Source organism: Equus quagga, chromosome 1 (assembly GCF_021613505.1).
Source record: "Equus quagga isolate Etosha38 chromosome 1, UCLA_HA_Equagga_1.0, whole genome shotgun sequence".
Taxonomy (NCBI): domain Eukaryota; kingdom Metazoa; phylum Chordata; class Mammalia; order Perissodactyla; family Equidae; genus Equus; species Equus quagga.
This window is the reverse complement of record NC_060267.1, coordinates 84388961-84408778: the sequence shown is the minus strand read 5'-3', so window position 1 is coordinate 84408778 and position 19818 is coordinate 84388961. Positions and strand designations below refer to the sequence as shown.

At 37.9% G+C, this 19818-nt stretch overlaps 1 protein-coding gene across 1 annotated transcript; it reads right to left on the bottom strand.

Annotated features, from left to right (window-relative positions):
* Nucleotides 1–5106: 5106 nt before the first annotated feature.
* Nucleotides 5107–6117, bottom strand: LOC124247889 (olfactory receptor 1J4-like). The gene has a single exon (XM_046677720.1). It carries the CDS (start codon nucleotides 6097–6099, stop codon nucleotides 5107–5109), a length of 993 nt encoding a protein of 330 aa, XP_046533676.1. The 5' UTR covers nucleotides 6100–6117.
* Nucleotides 6118–19818: the final 13701 nt, after the last annotated feature.

Below are 19818 nucleotides of genomic sequence, written 5' to 3'. Positions count from 1 at the left end.
TACTCTGGTTCTTAGGCCTCACAATGCGCTTATTTATGCTCGGGATGAAGAAGGTTTGGGAATCTCAGGAACCTAGAAAAGATGACCAGACCATGTATTTCATATTGTAATTGTCTGAGAAAACAATGAATTTTTAACTATATTCCTATTAATTTCTTACACCTGTGGATGCATGCATCGTCCCTCTAACCCTGTCTGGCTCCAGGAAACCATCACACCCAACAGCAGCAAACAAGACCTTGTTGCACAGAAGTAAGAGGGTGTTCACTGTTTCATTCACCATTATTTATTTAACACTGAGTCTGAACATAGACCTTTACTAAGTGCTGAGAATTTAGCAGTGAACAAGAAAGGCAAGGTCCCTCTTTCCTATGAGTATATTTTTCATGAGCAACTGGGATAATTAACTACACCAAGACAGAGCCAAGTCATAATAATTCACTGTGGCGGAAAAGTAGATGAGCCTCCACAAACTAATAACAGTTGTTTCCTCCTTAAAGTATAGTAATCCCCCCTTATCTGTGGTTTCACATTCTGTGGTTTCAGTTCCCCTCAGTCAACCCCAGACATCGTCTACTCCTGGCATCCAACCATCACCACTGTCATGGCTCAATGATCCTCCTTCTGATGGATCATAAGGTCAATGGCAGCCTAACACCACCTCACTTCATCTCATCATGTAGGCATTGTGTCATCTCACATCATCAATACAAGGGTGAGGGCAGTATAGTAAGATATTTTGTAAGAGAGACTGAACTTTTATTATAACGTATTATTGTAATTGTTCTGTTCTATTGTTATTGTTGTTAATCTCTGATTCTGCCTAATTTTTAAGTTAAAATTTGTCATAGATATGTATGTATAGGAAAAAACATAGTATATGTGGAGTTTGGTGCTATCTGCAGTTTCAGGCATCCACTGGGGGGGTCTTGAAACACATTTCAAATGGATAAGTGGGGCCTAGTGTAACAAAGTTACATAGTTATATATATTATCTACTATGTATATTATGTATTATCTGCCATGTATATTAGAGATTTTATAAACACACATATGTCGATGTGTGTGTGGGTGCCATTTCTGTCCTCTACTGTACTATTGTGTGCCTGTGGAAGTTATATCATTTGTGTTTCTATTTCTTAAAAGCTAAAATGGGTGAAAGAACACAAACTCTTACTGTAGGTGTGAAGAATTTTTTAAATCTGGGTATGTAAGCCTGATGTGTGGATTAAATCAGGAAATGTAGGCAAAGTCCTTTAGCCTAGTACCCAAAATGTTCACCAAAATATTCACCATTCTTATGAAAGATTGTGCACTACTCTGGTTTGAAAGTTATTCTGGCAACCAGCGGTTTTAAATGACCATCCACTTCTAGAGCGACCGTGAGTTTACAGCTGTTGGTCACTGGCACCCAGTGAAATTCACAGGAAGAGTGTGACAATGGTCCAACAAAGCCTCAGCACTGGTGTCTCAAATTACTGTATATGTATTGCCATTTGCTATAAATTAGAAATTATTAAATATTAGCTATGTGGTTCAATCTAATATGACAGTGTGATCTGAGTACATGGTCTTAACAATTACACATGGAAACTTCCCCTTTTATTGGCCAGGGGAGCCAAGCACCATATATTATTTTAGAGCTGCAAGGAAAATATAGTTGCCCAAAATATTCTTAGTCCCCTGCCTAGATAATTTCATTCATTCATATTTATGTCCTTTCCAACTCACAAAAAATTCTCACGTATATGAATTTCTATTTAAACAATAAATATTTACTGAGGGCCTATAAGGTTCACGAGACAACTGTAATCCTTTCCATTTCATAGGTGTGGAAACTGAGGCCAAGGACTTAGGTAACTTTCCCGAGGTCTCCCCACTATTTAATGGTGATTCTGCACTCTAACTTCACACAGCACGATGCCTGGAAATTCAGTGAAAGCAAAGGGTTACAAAATCAGACTTTCATAGCCTTAAGCAGCTCCAGAGAAATGAGTCAAAAGATAATGTTTTAATTATCTGCGAGAGGACTGAAATGAAGTCCCCAATCTTCTGGCTAATTTCTCATTGCCGTTTGGGGAGCTGCATGTCCTGGAACCAGAGGGACTGAGTGTTAGGGGATGGTGTCCCTGATGCCGTCAATGCCCTGGACTCCTTTCTTCTTGGACATGGCTCCAGCTGGGACCAAGGATTTTTTAACTTTTTATTTTGAAATTACTTCAGACTTATAGAAAAGTTGTAAAAATGATAGAAAAAATTCCTACACATGCTTCACCCAGATTTCCCAATGGTTAACACTTTACTATGTTTATTTATGTCTGTATGCACATTTCAGGCGTATATTTTTGGCATATCTACCACAGTGCATATTATCAGAAGGCACATGTTATCAGTTTTTCCAGTTTCTAGTGATTTTTATCCTTGATCAATTTGTTAAGGTCGCGTCTTCAGGTTCTCTACTCTAAAGTTACCATTTTAACCTTTGTAATTAATAAGTATAATTTTGGTAGATATTTTGAGACTATATAACCATAACCTTTTTCTTATAAATTTTCTCCCACTATATTTAACATCCATTGGTGATTTTTAAATGAAGAAATGTGGTGGCCAAATGGTGATTTTCTAACACTATCATTTCTTCTACATTTATCAGTTGTATTGTCCTATAAGAAAGAATTTTCCATCAGCCCCACTCCGTTTGTTTTATTCATCAATTTATTTATATCATTATAGACTTGTGAATTATTATTTATTTGGGTCACAATCATTCTTGGTGTTTTGAAGCTCAAATTATTCAAGATTTCCCTGTAGGAGCCCCTTCAAGCTAGCTACTGTGTTCCCGTGATTTATTGAGCACTTTTTACTTTCAGGCTCAGCAAAATTTTCTTGGACAGTCCTCACATCCTGGCTCCGGCCTGGAGTCAGCCACTTTTCTAAGTAACGTTGGTTCCTTTTAGAGAAAAATAATAAAGGGTAAATTGGCCTTAGGTGTGTTAATTGCTTACAAGGTTTATAAATGACGTAAGAGGATGCAGCTAGGAAATATATAAAAATAAACACACTAAGTAGAAACTAGAAACTAATAAAGTAGAGGAATGGTTACCCAAAGGAGGTGGGTCAGGAATGGAGTAGAAAGAATGGGGGATGGGAATAGTATAGATATTGATGTACAGTACATACTCTTGAATCTATACATTTTAAAAATCATAATTCAAGTTGATATCGTCAATTCTACTCGACACAATAGAGTTCTTTCCAGCCTCTCCTTTTCCATGTTAATGGCACCTTTCACCAAAATTGAGTATTCCCTTTCCACAATACATTTACTCATTTGATGAATCTTTAAATACATGCTAAGCAATTTCAGAATCTTGATGCCATATGACTGTTAATGACAAGCTAACTGCAGCTCAAAATGCTTGTTTACAGTTTTTCTTTACTGTGAAAGTATATGCACAAAATTCTGTGTTCAAGAATTACAGAGGTTAGTTAATTTTCCCATTTAGTCTAATTATGGTAGTAATTTGCAATACAGTTAAGTTCACTTGTTTTCTTTTATTCTGTTTTGCTTTATTCCCCACCCACTTCTATTTATGTTTTAATAGATAAAATATAACATAGTCAAAACTATATAAATAAATACACTTATCTCCCCATATTTTCTGCCCTGTTACCACCCACCTCTTGCATGTAAGCAACTTTGTTAGTTTCTGATTTATTCTTGTGTTTCTTTTTGCTCAAATGAGCAGATACATGTATCTTTTACTTCCCCTTAATTTTTACAAAAAAACAGTGGCATGCTGTACAGGCTCTTTTACACATTGATTTATTCCACTTAACAATATATCCTGGAAATCCCTCCATATTGCTTCATAGATATCTTTCTCATTACTTTATCACAGCTACAAAGTACTCAACTGAATTGATGTTTTATAGGGTTTCCTTTTGTAGTCCTTGAATGAAATAGTGGTGATAAATGTACTAAATGCCTCTGAATCATATACATCAAATGGTTAAAATGGTAAATTTAATCTTATGTATATTATACTACAATAAAAAATTAAAGAGAAAGTAAGAAATAATTATAAAGAAATTATAAATTATAAAGAAATTATAAAATAATAATAATGTATGATTAATAAGTTAATGGGGGGAATGGAATAACAAAATGCATATTTAATCAAAAAAAGGAGACGGAGAAAGAATAAATATGAAACAGATGTCTCAAATAGAAAATGTATAGTAAGATGGAGAATGTAAATTCAAGTACATCCTGATGACATTAGAGGTTAATAGATCAAATTCTCCAGAAATATAATGATTGTCTATCTACATAAAATGAGCAAAACCCAACTTTACACTGTTAACAACAGACACTTAACAGACATAAGGACATAGAAAAGCTTAAAGTAAAGTGATGGAAAATAAACACCATGTAAACACTAATCAAAAGAAGTCTTATATATCTATACTAATATCAGAAGAAGTAGATGAGATGTTAAAGTAGGAGCCATTGCCAGAAATTAAGAGAAATATCTCCTAGTTATAATATCTTAATTATAAATGCAACGATGTACTATTAAATGCATAAACAATGACTCTCTCTCTCTCTCTTTTGTGAAGCCTTACTTAGTAGCATTTGACAATTTCCATAGCATCATTATTCCTATTATATCTGATTTAAATCTACCAACATGATTTCATTGAATGTGGAGTTGGGAAGAAATACGCACAATCAACTTGAAGCCAATGCAAGCCAGCTTCAGCAAACCACTACATCAAAGAATCAGTCCACCAGGAGAAGACCACGATGCTAAATCTGCATGTACTCAATGACATAGTTTAAAAAATACATAAGCAAAAACTGACATATCTAAATGGAGAAAAAGACAACTCCACAGTTATAATTGTGTGACATATTTTGCATAAGATTTTGTGCATATCTTATGAATGATGGTGTACAAGCAGAAAAAATAACTAGCATTAAAGAATATTTAACACTTCAGTTTGCAAACTTGACCTAATTGACATATTAACAACACTGTACACAACAATAGAATGCATATTCTTTTAAAGTTATATGGAGTTGTCAACTATACAATAATTTTAGGAGGCGCATCTCACCCTGCTCACGACTGCAATAAAAGGATTTAGTGATTGTTGCTTAAGGAAGTTAGCCCTATTGACAAATATTCCTAGGGCCTGGTTTATATCTCTGTTCCTCAGGCTATAGATGAAGGGGTTCAGCATGGGAGTGAATACTGCATACATGACTGAAGCAATTATTTCTTTGTCATTGGAGCCCCATGATGAGGAGAAAAAATTAACACCTACAAGTGTCCCGTAGTATAAACAAACCACAAAGAGATGGGAGCCACAGGTAGAAAAGACTTTAAAGAGTCTCTTGGTGGAGGGGACCCTCAGGACGGTAGTGCCTATACTGACATAAGAAGCCAAGATACTAGTCAAAGGCAAGATGATGAGCATTCCTCCCTCAGTGAAAATGAGCAGCTCATTGAGGAAGATGTCTGAGCAGCTCATCTTCAGGAGTGCAGTGAAGTCACAGAAGAAGTGGGGGATGGTATTGTCAGCACAGAAGGACAGTTGGACCAAGAGGAGGATGTGTAATAGGGCATGTGCACAACTTAAGAACCAAGACCCAGCTACTAATGAGACACACAGTTCCTGCCTCATAACAGTTGTGTAGTGGAGCGGCTGACAGATGGCCACATACCTGTCATATGCCATCACTCCAAGAAGTAAATTGTCAAGACAACCAAAAACTATGAAAAAATACAACTGAGAAATGCACCCCACATAGGAGATGGATTGTTGCTGAGTTTGCATGTTTATGAGCATCTTTGGAACTGTGACAGATGAAAGGGAAATGTCAGAGAAGGCCAAGTGGCAGAGGAAGAAGTACATGGGAGTGTGGAGGCGAGCATCCAGCATGATTAGCAGGATGATGAGCAGGTTCCCCAGCACCGTGGTCAGGAACATGCCCAGGAACAGGGCAAAGAACATGTCTTGCTGCTCTGGTGGGTTGGGGAGCCCCAGGAGGAGGAATTCAGTCGTGGTGCTCTGGTTTTCAAGCCTCATAGTATTCTTCTACATGCTGGGGATGATGAAGGTTTGGGAATCACAGGACCCGAGAATGAATGATCACAACTGTCATATCTCATACTGTAATTCTCTGGGAAAACAATGGATTTTTAAATACATTCCTATTAATTTCTCATGCCTGTGGATGCATGCTTCTTTGCTTTATCCCATTCTGGCTCAATGAAAACATTATGTCCAAAAGCGGCCAACAAGAACTTGTTGCACAGAAGCAAGAGAATGTTCACTGTTTCCTTCAACCATTATTTTTCAAACATTGAGTCTGAACATTGACCTGTACTAAGCACTGAGATCGCAGCAGTGAACAGAAAGGCAAGGTCCCTGTCCTCTGTGAATGTAGATCTTGATGAGCATAGAGGGATAATTCACTATAGCAAGACAGAGCCAAATTGTAACAATTCACTGTGGCAGAAATAGTAGATGAGTCTCAGAAAACTGGTATCATTTGTTTCTGCTTTAAAGTAACCTGAGACTCCAGTGCTGAGGTGGCCTTGCTGGAGCATTGTCATGCTCCTCCTGTGAACCTGGCTGGGTACCAGTGACCTACAGGTGTAAAGTCATGGTCCTTATAAAAGTGTGTGGACATATAAAGCCACTTGATGCCAGAATAGCTCCCAAACCAGAGTAGCCCACAAACTATCTTTCATAAGAATGGTGAACATTTTGGTGAACATTTGAGTACTAGGCTAAGGACTTTACCTACATTTCCTAACTAAATCCATACATCGGCCATACAATACCAGATTAAAAAAAATCTTTCCATTTGCACTATGAACGAATGTTCTCTCACCTATTTTAACTCTTAGGAAACAGTAAGATAAATGATATAATTTCTACATCTTGCCATTTCCTGTAGGTTAAAATTATAACATATTGATTTCTTCATGCAGTTCTATCTAATATATCTGTGTTATGAGAGCCTGTGCTCTCACCAATGCACAGGGAAACTTCCCCCATCATTGATTAGGAGTACAAGACACCCGGTGTTGCTTTAGGGCTATAAAGAAGCCAAAGTAGTTCAAAATGTTGTTAGTTCCTTGCCTAGATAGTTCCCTTCACTTCTTTACCTATTTTCCAATTGACACAAGACTCTCTCATTCATTATCATTTATTAAAACAATAATATTTATTGAGGGCCTGTAAGTTTCATGAGGCAAATGTAATTCTTTCCATTTTATAGACTGAAAACTGAGGCCAAGAAATTACATGAGTTTCCCAAGTTCTCCCTGCCATTTGATGTGGGTTCTTCACTCTAACTTCATACAGCATGATGCCAAATGTGTCTTTACCTGGGACATTAAGTGAAGGCTTAAAGAACTCTGAGTGATTCAGCCATACTCAGGTATATAAAAATCATAGCAGATTCATTTCAGAAATAGGGAGTTGCTTGGTGCTAAGGTTATCTCAGTCAGTGGTGCTCCAGAGGAAGGTACTAAAGGAAATGTTTGAGTCATGGAGGAAAATCAGAAGCCCCAAGCACACATACAAAGCATACACACAAACATACACACAGCTGATTTGATGATTCCAGTCACCTGTGACAAGTTCCCATCATAAGGGGAGGATAGCCAGTATGTGGTTCAGTTCAGTAAAAACACATATGTGCATACAGGTCATAAATAACAGGCAAAGTGGGACATACACAACACGCAATGATTTACCATTCACCCACAAACACACAATGCGCATCAACACACGACACATGCCGCACCTGGTAAACCCTCAACTCACCATATATCCATAGCTCATAACTATACATACATGCCACTGAAAACATACAAGCCCACATAGAAGAAACACACCAACAACACACATGCACTCAGGCACATACTCACACCACTAGTAGCACATGCACTTCCATCACTGAGAGATGTGCATTGGCCCCTTCTGACCCCTACTCTTCCCAGGGAAGGCAGTCAATGTGGGGTGGTTAAGCCTATTCAGTCACAGGCACAGTCATTAAAACACCATGAGTAACCCATGCATGTGGTAATATACACATTGTAAAAAACACACAGACAAAAACAAAAAATATATGTTCCTACTCTCACACATGGGTGTGCTACCTACAAACATGGCTCACACATACACCAGCACACACTGCTGAGCAGAGGTCTGAGCCCTCTCTGACCTGGGTTCCATGGTGAGGTTGGGCATCCTCTTCTCCAGCCTCAGAGACAACAATGTCAATCCCAATCCTGAGCTCTCATCTCCTGAGCTGTGATACAAGTATATAAGAACACAGGCGTGAATCAGAGGGCTTTCAACACGTGTTAGGAGGCTGATAACTTCTGCATGTGCTAAAACAGAGCCCAGATCGGGTCTAACTCAGGAAAAGAATCAGGGTCTGAGTCAGGTACAGAGTACACACAGACACACACACCTATCAAACAACATAAACACAAGTATACACACACGTGCACACGCATCCATGAACAGAAAGTCACACAAATCCACAAGCACACATGCAGATCCATTGCCAAGTGCAGATTTCCCACTCCTTCTGACCTGTGCTCATCATTGGTGACCTGAGACACCTTCTGCTCCAGACTGTTGCCCAAATCCTCAGCTTCTCTTCAGGAGACTCAGTATCCAGACAAAAAGGAGATATATCTGTGACCTCAGCTCTTCTATGGACTTTCATGTTCTGTAAAAAAGTGCATAGCAATGAGCAAAAAGGTAATGTTTTAAGTACAGTCAAGGGGACAGAAACAAAATCCCCAAGCTTCTGGGTCAGGGAGGAGCCACCATATGCTAATTGGCCACATTCTTGCTGCACCTTGGGGAGTTGCATGTCCAGAAGCCAGAGAGGATTGTGTCCCTGATGCCAGAAATGCCTTGGATTCCTTTCTTCTTGGGCATGGCTCCAGCTGGGACAAAGGATTTTTTATAAAATTTGTAATAATGGCTTGTTTCCAAACTGTTGGAAAGTTTAAGGGAAACTATTAAAGGATGGTGAGGCACCCAGGGCCAGAAGCAGTGGGAAACAGGTGCGAGGGGAGGGAGTGGTTATGAGAACCTGGTGAGACGTGTAGAGGCAGGTGAGGAACCTTGAACAGGAGCTGTGGATAGTCACTGTCAACCCATGGCCAGGCATGGAGGAAAACAGAATAAATGCCCCCACCTCTCTCTGCTTCTGCATTTTGATCTCTTGCTTGTGTTTCCATTGGCCAAATCCAAAGGGCCAGGGAGCCCAGTTGATACAATCTGTAAAGGTCAGACTTCTGAGACAAAACAGGGTAGAGATTGCTGGAGAATGGATCTGGAGGGGCAAATGGAAGCTATCTAGCACACATTCACAAAGATAACATTTTCTAGTTACACATTTATGTGCCAATTTGTGGATGGCAAATATGTAGATATGTTTTATTCTACAGACATACTTCTCTTGGTGTAAAATTGCCTTACAGTTTCATTATAGAGAATCTAAACTTTTAGAGAGCAAGGATGACATTTTATAGAATTCTCCTCCTATGTCCTGCCTATGGTTCAGCAGTTCATATTCTGTCTCTGACAGGGGCTACAAGGAGAATATTTTGGAAGATCATAATTGTCTGCCTGGTTGCCAGTTTTAAATTTAGTGCTGGACCTGTAGTATATTCTATTCTCTCTTATTGAGTAAATATGGGCAAATTTTTTTAACCTTTTTTTGAAATCATTTCAAACTTACAGAAAATTTAAAACTGTACAAAAAATTCTCATATACATTTCATTCAGATTCTCCAAACATTAATATTTAATGAAGTTTGCTTTATTATTAAACAAGTATGCGTGTGTCTCAGATTCAGGCTATAGTTCTTTGGCAGGTATGCCACAATGCATATTATCAGAAGGCAGCTGATAGCAGTTTTTTCAATTACGGCAATTTTAATCTTGGTCAATTGATTAAGGTGGTGTTTACCAGGTTTCTCTACTGTAAGGTACCATTTTTACCTTTTAAATTAATAAATATAACTTGCATAGATATTTTGAGACTATATAAACATGCTATTTATCCTTACAATTTCAATATAATATCATATTTAATTAGAATCAAGCAATTCTGGCCTGAAACAATTATTGCAATTGTGGTGGCCAAGTGGTGATTTTTCTCATTCCGTCAATCTTTCTACATGTATTAGTTCTCTGTATGAGACGTTTCCCTTTTCAACATTTATTTTTCTTTAAGTTTATTTATATCTTTATGAATTCATAGATTCTCATTTAATCTCTGAGTCATAATCCATTAGGTTGTGGTTTCTTTCTTTCTTTTTTTTTTTGATGAGGAGGATTGGACCTGAGCTAACATCTGTTGCTAATCTTCCTCTAGTTCTTGTATATGGGACGCTGCCACAACGTGGCTTGATGAGTGGTATGTAGGTCCAAGCCTGGGATCTGAAACTGTGAACCCCAGGTCACTGAAGCAGAGTGTGCGAACTTAACCACTACACCACTGGGCCTCTTTTTAATTTTTTTATGGAGGTCTAATTAGTTTATAGCATTTTATAAATTTCAGGTGTACATTATTATATTTAAGCTTCTGTATAGTCTGCATCATGTTCATCACCAATAGTCTAGTTTTTCTCTGTCGCTGTACACATCTGCCCCTTTTGCCTTCATCCCACTCCCTTCCCCTCAGGTAACTACCAATCTGTTTTCCTTCTTGATGTGTTTGTTTCTTTGTTGTTATCCTTTCTGAAGCTCAAATTATACCACGTTAAGGATTTGGAAGCCCCTTGAGATGGCTCCTGTGTCCCCATGATTCCTTGAGCCCTTCGTTCTTTCAGGCTCAACGAAATGTTCCCAGATCATCTTTGTGTTTCCTGGCCCTGGCCCTGGAATAAGGCATTTTGCTAAGAAACTTGGATTCCTTTTAGAGAAGAATGGCAGCAACAGAGAAAATTTTTAAGGATATTCATTACTTACAAGGTTTATGAAGTATAAATAAGAAACTAGTAAAGCAACAAAAACAGTAACTCACAAAAACCGAGTTGGGAATAGAGTTAAATGAATGAATGTTGAGAGTAGAATAAGTATTGATGTGTAACTCATACATTTTAGCCTATTCACATATGTATTAAAAACCATGATTACAAACTTACACCTCCAATTCCAGTGCCACCACAGAGTTCTCTCCTGCCTCTCCTTTCCCAGGTATGTGATACCTTTCCAAGACAGTGAGGAATAATTTCCTTCTTCAAAAATATTTTGACTTTTATGCTGAATCCTAGGATACATATTAAGTAATTTCAGAATCTTGAACCCATATCACTGTGGATGACAATATTACTAACCGTAGCTCAACATTTTTGAAAGCTTTTTTTCTTTATTGTGAGGGTATATACACAAAATATTGTGTTCAAGAATTACATGGGTAAGTTATTTTAATTTGTCCTCTGTCTAATCATGCTATTCATTTGGAATATAGTTAAATTAATTTTCCTTCTTCTTGTTTTTTTTTTCTTTTTGTGAGGAAGATTGGCCCTGAGCTAACATATGTTGACAATCTTTCTCTTTTTGCTTGAGGAAGATTGTTGTTGAGCTAACATCTATGTCAATCTTCCTCTGTTTTAAGTGGGATGGGCCCAGCCACATGCTGGGTGGCAGGGAGAATGCAGCCTGAAATCTGAGGGGAAAGAATTCTCCTGATAATCTAGAAGTGGAAAATACCCATATGAATAATTAAGTGCTGACTGGAATATAATTCAGTCTTGTAAATTAATGTGGACAATTTTTTAGCCTATATTTTAAAGCCTTGCCACAGCATGGCTTGATGAGTGGAACTAGATCCATGCCTAGGATCCAAACCTGCAAACCCCAGGCAGCTTAAGTGGACAGCATCAATTTAACCACTATGCTGCTGGGATGGCCACACTAATTCTGTCTTTATTCTATTCTTTATGTTTCCAATTCTTTTCATTTCTTTATTTTTGAGCAGATAAAAGATAACCTGGTCAAAATATACAAATAGGTATACCCATCTCCCCAGCCTTCCCACACATTCACACCCAGCACTTGTAGGAAACCAAACTCATTAGTTTCTGACTTCTTCCTGCTTCCTTCTGTTCAAATGAGGAGATCCAAGTATACTTTCTTATTTTTATTTCATTTTTACACAATGTGTAACGTGCTACAGATACTCTTGGGCACATTACTTTTTCACATTAACAATCTGTCCTGGAGATCCTTCCGTATCATCTCACAGATATCTTTGTCACCTGGAGAATAATAAGATAAGAGTTAAAATTATAAAAGTAAAATGTATTAATTGCTTTAGATTATAGACTGGTTTGAAATAACTGACCTTAGTTATTAAACTTTAAGGAAGAATATTATTTAAAAGGTTAGATGACTTATCTGGAGATTTGAAGGAAGTTTACTCAACCATGACAAGAAGAGGAATAAAGGAAGGGCCAGAAGCCTGGGACTAGTTATTGACAGGTTATAGAGGCAGGCTCATTGTAGCAGAGACTCCTCTGCAACAGGAATGGCCTACAAAAATGATTGCAATCTCTCGTGTGACTTGAGAAAAACAGTTGGTTTTCTTGGTCCAAATACCACGCCCAGTGTGGCATAATGGCTTGGGTTGTGGAAGTTAAAAATGAAAAAAAAAAAAAGACTCTTTCAAACATTTCACACCTGGAGACTTATCTCAAAGGAACAGAGCATGACCTTGAATTCAAAGGTGCAACATCAATATTTTTGCACAGAAAATTGAATGATAATGTTGGACTGAGTCTAGGTGAGAAATTTACCCAATAAAGTACTACAAAGAGACACTAAGTACGCTAGCCTTAGCAAGGGAATAAAGTGAAACCTCATCTTAAAAGAGTAGTTACACTGTGGGAGCATGGCCGATCATGGGAGAGAGGTGGCAAACCAGATTACATCACAGGAACAGAACAGAGTTTGGGTATTGAACCCAAATCAATTTAACTGTGAAGATGACACACAACTGTCCATTTTTGGAAGGGGATTGGCGATTGTTGGGTCTGTTTAGCTGTGATCCATTTCATATTCAGACTAAATTATAAAAATGGAGGAACTGGTGAACAGGGAGTTTAATCTTCCAACGTGTGAGTTTGCTGGTGAAGAAAAATCCAGGGGAAAAGAGGCAAGATTGACAAATGTCTAACTCCTGAGGACCACTCACATTCCCTTTAACTGACTGTGCAGTTACAGTACTCCATATAATTTCTGCTTCCAGAATGTCTTCTTTTTTCCTGTTTTAAAGTATGTGTAAAGTCATCTGAAGATTTTATTTCTTCTTTTCCAGTTAATATGACCTACTTGCTGTCATTAATCTAGTTGCATTGGCCAATATTTTCACCAAAATGTTGATTAGTGAGCATTCTGGCTTTCATTCTGATCTTAAAGGAAATACTTCTAATGATTCCCATTAAGTAAGATGTTGCCTGTGTGACTATAGATTTTATTACATATAAAATATGTAAAATACGTCTTATGTAGAATAATATACATAAGATAACATTATACATAGTAAAATATATTTAAATCTAATATATACTCCATGTAAAATATATGTTTTATTAAGAGAGGATCTACTATCTTTCTTGAGTATTATCAAATTCTGTTGAGGTGTTTTTCAGTATCTACGGAGAAAGTTCCATGATTTTTAATCTGAGATTTAAAATGTTGTATTACATTAAGGATTGCCTAACATTGAATCAATATCATATTCCTGCAAAAATCCCTCTTGGTTATATGGACTATTATCTTAATCTAGTGTTGTATTCTATTTGCTGATATTTTATTGAGTATATTTGCATGAATAGTCATAATTACTGTCAACTTCAAATTTTCTTTTTGTACTTCTTTATCATGCTTACACATCAATGCTGTATTTGTTTCATCCATAAAACAAATTAAGATGTTTCCTTTATTTTCAATGCTCTGGAGTAATTCACGCAGCATGAAGACTGTCAGGTGTTTGACCACTGGGAGAATTCCCCACGAAATCATATGGGCCTGGTTCTATTTTATGGAGAAATTTCTTAACAGCTTTCTCCATTTATTCTACAGAAATTGATGTGTTTAGGCTTTTTATGTCATAAGGAGTCAATTTTGGTAATATGTATCTTCCTGGGAAATTATTGAATTCAACTGAATTTTCAAATTTATTTTCACAGAAGTGTGACCTTATGATTATTCAGATAATCTCCATAGGATATTGTTATTATTGGTATTTTTCAGTTCATTCAATATTTGTTTTTATATTTACCAATCTTATGAATCTCTCTAATTTTCAACTTTTTCCTGTAATCTTTTTCCTTTTGCCTAAATAATTCCTCTTCATAATCCTAGTACTATAGGTCTACTGACAATTTTTTTTAGTTTTTGTTTCTAAAAATGTCCTTATTTCGCCTTCAATTTTGAGAGATATCTTTGCTGATGTAGAATTCTAGGTTGAATCTTATTTTTACACTCTAGTAAAGATGTCACGCTTTTTCTTTTGATTTATTCAATCTTTTGTTGCTGCTTTTGTTAAAAAGTAAGCTCTCATTCTTATTAAGGCTTATGTGAGTGCGATGCTTGTGTATGTACAGTCACTTCTCATTCTGGATCCTCAGTTCTCTCTCAAATACTTGGCTGCATTCACTCTTCCAGCTCTTCTAGCTTCTGAGCATCCTAGGTAGGCTGTGATAACTCAGCACCATGTTCTATTCATCACTCACACCTGTGCTCACCTGAGATCCCCAAGATGATGGATTTTGAGAAGACCTGCTGGTAAATATTTGAGAATAATGCAAGAAGAAAGAAGACTTTTGTTTAAGTGAGTTATGATGCAAACAAAAGACAGAACTCATTAGAGAGGAAAGAGTAAAACAAGTAGGAAAAATGGGAGCATCCCCTAACAAGGACAATGACACTCATTTTATACATGTATATCTTGACTTATATTGTATACGTTTTTTTACTTTCACTCAGAAAATCATAGTCATAGTTTGTTACATTGTCTCCCTTCTCTCTTTTTATATATATGTCTAGTATGCACATATTAAGTACATTTATCTAAAATGTTTGGCCTGATGAATTTTTACATATGTATGCATTCATTGTAACTACCAGCTAGATCAATATATAGAACATTTCTAACACCCCAGGAGGTTTCCTCACATTCTTTTCTTAGAAGTAACTAAAATATTGAATAAAACATCAAATTTTCAAAATCCCATCATTTATATATATTTACTAAGGGTAGACAAACTCATATGAACCCATACTTCTCAGGAAATGAAGTTGAGTCATTGAAAGTTTGTTGTGGGAATGTCAGATTTCAAAAACTGGAAATTCAATTTATGTAAGCAAAACTTTCTGTGATACTCTTTTATTTTAGCTGCCTCTTTACCTTTGTTCTGGGAAGCCAAGGAGAAATGCAGAGTTCTCTTGGAGATGGTGGGACTGAAGGAGCTCCCTTCTCACTCCTGACAGTTGGCATCCTCACTATCCCTCTCATCTCACCAAGCCCTATGCACATTGGAATAAGACCTAATGTACTCTAAGAATTAATAAGATGTTGGAATCATTGATGTCAGTATGGGTAGTGAAAGCTGGTATATATCAGCAGAGAGGGACATGGGGAAGGCCAAATTCCCTGTGTGGTATGTGCAGCCCAGATTCAACTGGACAGTCACAATGTTTGCTCAGGTTTGATAGATTCCTTGTTCATTTGAATGTGTAATTGCTATACATTGAATGATCATGACATAAAGAACTTGAAATTATTAAAAATATTTCTAGGGCAAGTTTCATATCTCTGTTCCTCAGGCCATAGGTGAAGGGGTTCAGCACAGGAGCAACCATATAGGCCACAGAAGCTATTATGTCTTTGTTTTTGGAGATGGCTTATGAGGGGAAAAAATAAACACCTGCAATGGTCCCATAGTACAAAGACACTACAAAGAGACAGGAGCCATAGGTAGAAAAGACTTTAAAGAATTTCCTGGTGAAGAGGATGCTCAGGACTGTGGTCCCTGTTGGGATATATGAGCCCAAGACATTACTCAAATGTAGGATGAAAAACATTCCTCCCTCAGTGAAGATGACCAGCTCATTGAGGGAGATGTCCGAGCAGCTCGTCTTATGAGTGCACTGGGGTGACAGAAGAAGTTGGGGATGGTATTGTCAGCATGGAGGGACAGTTGGACCAAGAGGAGGGTGTGCAACAGGGCATGTGCACAACTGAAGAACCAGGACCCAACTAGTAATGAGACACACAGCTCCTGCCTCATAACTGTTGTGTAGTGGAGTGAGCACAGATGGCCAGATACCTGCCATATGCCATCACTCCAAGAAGGAAATTGTTAAGACAAGCAAACAATATTAGAAAATATATTTGGTAAATGCACCCTGTGAAGGTGATGGTCTTTTGATGGTATGCATTAACGTTTTGGGGACAGTGGCAGATGAGAAAGAGACATCAGTGAAGACCAAGTGGCTGAAGAGTAAGTATATTGGCGTGTGTAGGTGAGAATCCAGCTTGATGAGCAGAATGATGAACAGTTTCCCTAGCACCATTGTCTGGTAGATGACCAGGGCAGGGCAAAGAACACGCCCTGCTGCTCTGTTGGGATGGGGAGTCCCGGTAGAAGGAACTTGAACACACTGCTCTGGTTCTCTCTCCTCATGCTGCTTTCTCTCTTCTGGGAATGAAGAGAAACGGGAAATGCCAGTAACTTAGAAACACTGTGCATAGCAATTACCGTATGGTCACATACTTTCTCCACGTAACTGTGACAATGTACACACAAATCTCACTGCATTGCTTTCACCTTCTCCAGAAATCTGGAAGGATTTATCCCTCTTCTTTTTTTTTTCTTTGTGCATGTGGAGACACTATGATAAGCACTAGGGAGAGAACACTAAATAATACACAGTCCCTTCCTTTGGGGTAGTCCACATCCTAGTGAGCAACCTCATAGACTACCCATTAAGAACACAGCTTTAGGGGCCGGCCCCATGGCTGAGTGGTTAAGTTTGAATGCTCTGATTCGGGGGCCCAGGGTTTCACTGGTTCGAATCCTGGACATGGACACGGCACCGCTCATCAGGCCATGCTGAGATGGCATCCCATGTGCCACAACTAGAAGGACCCACAACTAAAAAACATATAACTATATACTGGGAGGATTTGGGAAGAAAGAAAGCAGAAAAAAAAAGAAGATTGGCAACAGTTGTTAGCTCAGGTGCCAATCTTTAAAAAAAAAAAAAGAACACAGCCTTGCAGCCAGACTGCTTAAGTGCCTGTGTCTGATTCTTTACTATCCCAATTGTTGCACTCATTCACTCTCTCTCTCCTAATCTCTCTCCCTCCCACCCACTAACCCACACATACACATGCATGTGTATGAACGCACCACTTACACAATTATTGGGAGGATTAAAGAAATGTATGGTGTACAAAACAAGTGCTCAACATGTAAACACACTTCACACCATTAGTATCATGATTATAAAAAAGAAAGAAAGAACATAAGTGTTGGTGAGGATGTGGAGAAATTGAACCCTTGTGCATTGTTGGTAGAAATGTAAAATGGTACAACCACTGTGGAAAACATTATGGCAGTTCTTCAAAATATTAAACATACAATTACCATATGATCCAACAATTCCACTTCAGGGTGTATATCCAGAAGAATTAAAAGAATGATCTCAAAAAGATATCTGTACACCCATGTTCAGAGCAGCATTATTCACAATGGCCAAAAGATGGAAGCAATCTGTGTCTGTTGTCAAATGAATGGATAAACAAAATGTAGTACATACATACAATAGAATGTTATCAGCTTTAAAAAGGAAGGAAATCCTGACACAGGCTACAATGTGGATGAACCTCGAAGACATTATGCTAAGTAAAATAAGCCAGTCACAGAAAATAAATACATATGATTCCACTTATATGAGATTCCTAGAATCATCAAATTCATAGAGATAAAAAGTAGAATCGTGGTTGCCATGAGCTTAGGGGAAGGAAAATGAGGAGTTATTGTTCAATGGGTACAGTTTCAGTTTGGGAAGATAAAAAAGTTCTGGAAGTGGGTGGTGGTGACAGTTGTACAACAATGTGAATGTACTCAAGGCCATGAAACTGTACGCTTAAAAATCATTTAAATGGTAAATTTTATTTACGTATATTTTACCACCATATACATTTTTTAATTGAGTAAATATGTCAACAAGATTCAATAACTTGTTGACTAAATATACCAGTCAAAATAAGAGTGAGCAAAAGTTAAAAATAAACTCATTATTTTGGCAAATTGAGTGACCAAGATCACTCATCAAGAGTTAAATATAGGTGCTGGCCCGTGGCCGAGTGGTTAAGTACACGTGCTCCGCTGCAGGCGGCCCAGAGTTTCGTTGGTTCGAATCCTGGGCGCAGACATGGCACTGCTCATCAAACCACGCTGAGGCAGCGTCCCACATACCACAAGTAGAAGGACCCACAACGAACAATATTCAACTATGTACTGGGGGGCTTTGGGGAGAAAAAAGAAAAAATAAAATCTTAAAAAAAAAAAAGAGTTAAATATAAAGATATGAGGAGGTCACCAAGCAAGATCAAATAGCTTCCTGAAAATGTGTGTTTACTTCTGTGTTCTCTCTCCTACATCAGGGAAACAGGAAAGCCCAGACCATGTCCTCTGAAGATTAGTACATCTACAGTACTTGATTTACTGAATTTTTAATAAATTTATCAATAAACAGCCTACTTCATATATGCAATTGTCTCTCTCTCCATTTCCATCTCCAGTGTTTCCAAAAAAATGGAGTTATGAGCATAAAAGCAAAGTGAGTGATGTGAAACTCTGCCCAGTGATGTGACGTGAGAACTGACTTATTACAGACGCTGTAGGACTGAGGAGTTATATCAGAATTCACAGTCATCTGATTAACTAGACACTCTTCCAAATTATCTACACTATGTTTCCCAGAGGGGAAATGTAGAAATCATTGAAAGTTAGTGAAGAAAATTTGGGGCCCCACAGAAGTCCAGTAGACTTCAAGCCACAAAGACAAATTGCCACCAGCTTAGCTTAAAGAGGACTTTGCCTAGAGCTGCCTGTTTATGTCTAGAGCTGAGACGAGAGAAGAATCAGGCTGTGAGGCTGTTTCACCAGGTCAAATGCATACACATACTGGTATGTCACTCACTCAGCCCCCTGCTCCACACCCACTCATGGTGAGGAGAATTAGAATGTGAGTGCATTGTACACAAAAACAAACACACAGAGTGACACACACTGACACAGAAATGAAGAAACCCAAGGTGCTGCTTGTTGACATTCTCTGAACTATACTCATCCTGGTGGAAAGTGCACAGGTTTGCATGGATTCATACCAACTTACATATGACTTTAAGTAGCACTTTGTCACACATAGCTTAAAACACACATAAACAGGAATCCTTCTACACTGTTGATGGGGATGTAAGATGGTGCAGATGCTATGCAAAGCAGTACGGACATTCTCCAGAATATTGAAAATAGAAATACCACATGGTCCAGCAATCCCACTTCTGGATGTACACCAGACAGAAATGAAATTTCCATCTCCAAGAGATATCTGCACTCCTATGTTCCTTGCAGTACTCTTCACAATAGTTAAGTTATGGAAACATCCCAAATGTGCATCAATAGATAATTAGATAAAGAAAATGTGGTCTATACATTCAATGGAATACTATTCTGCCCTTAA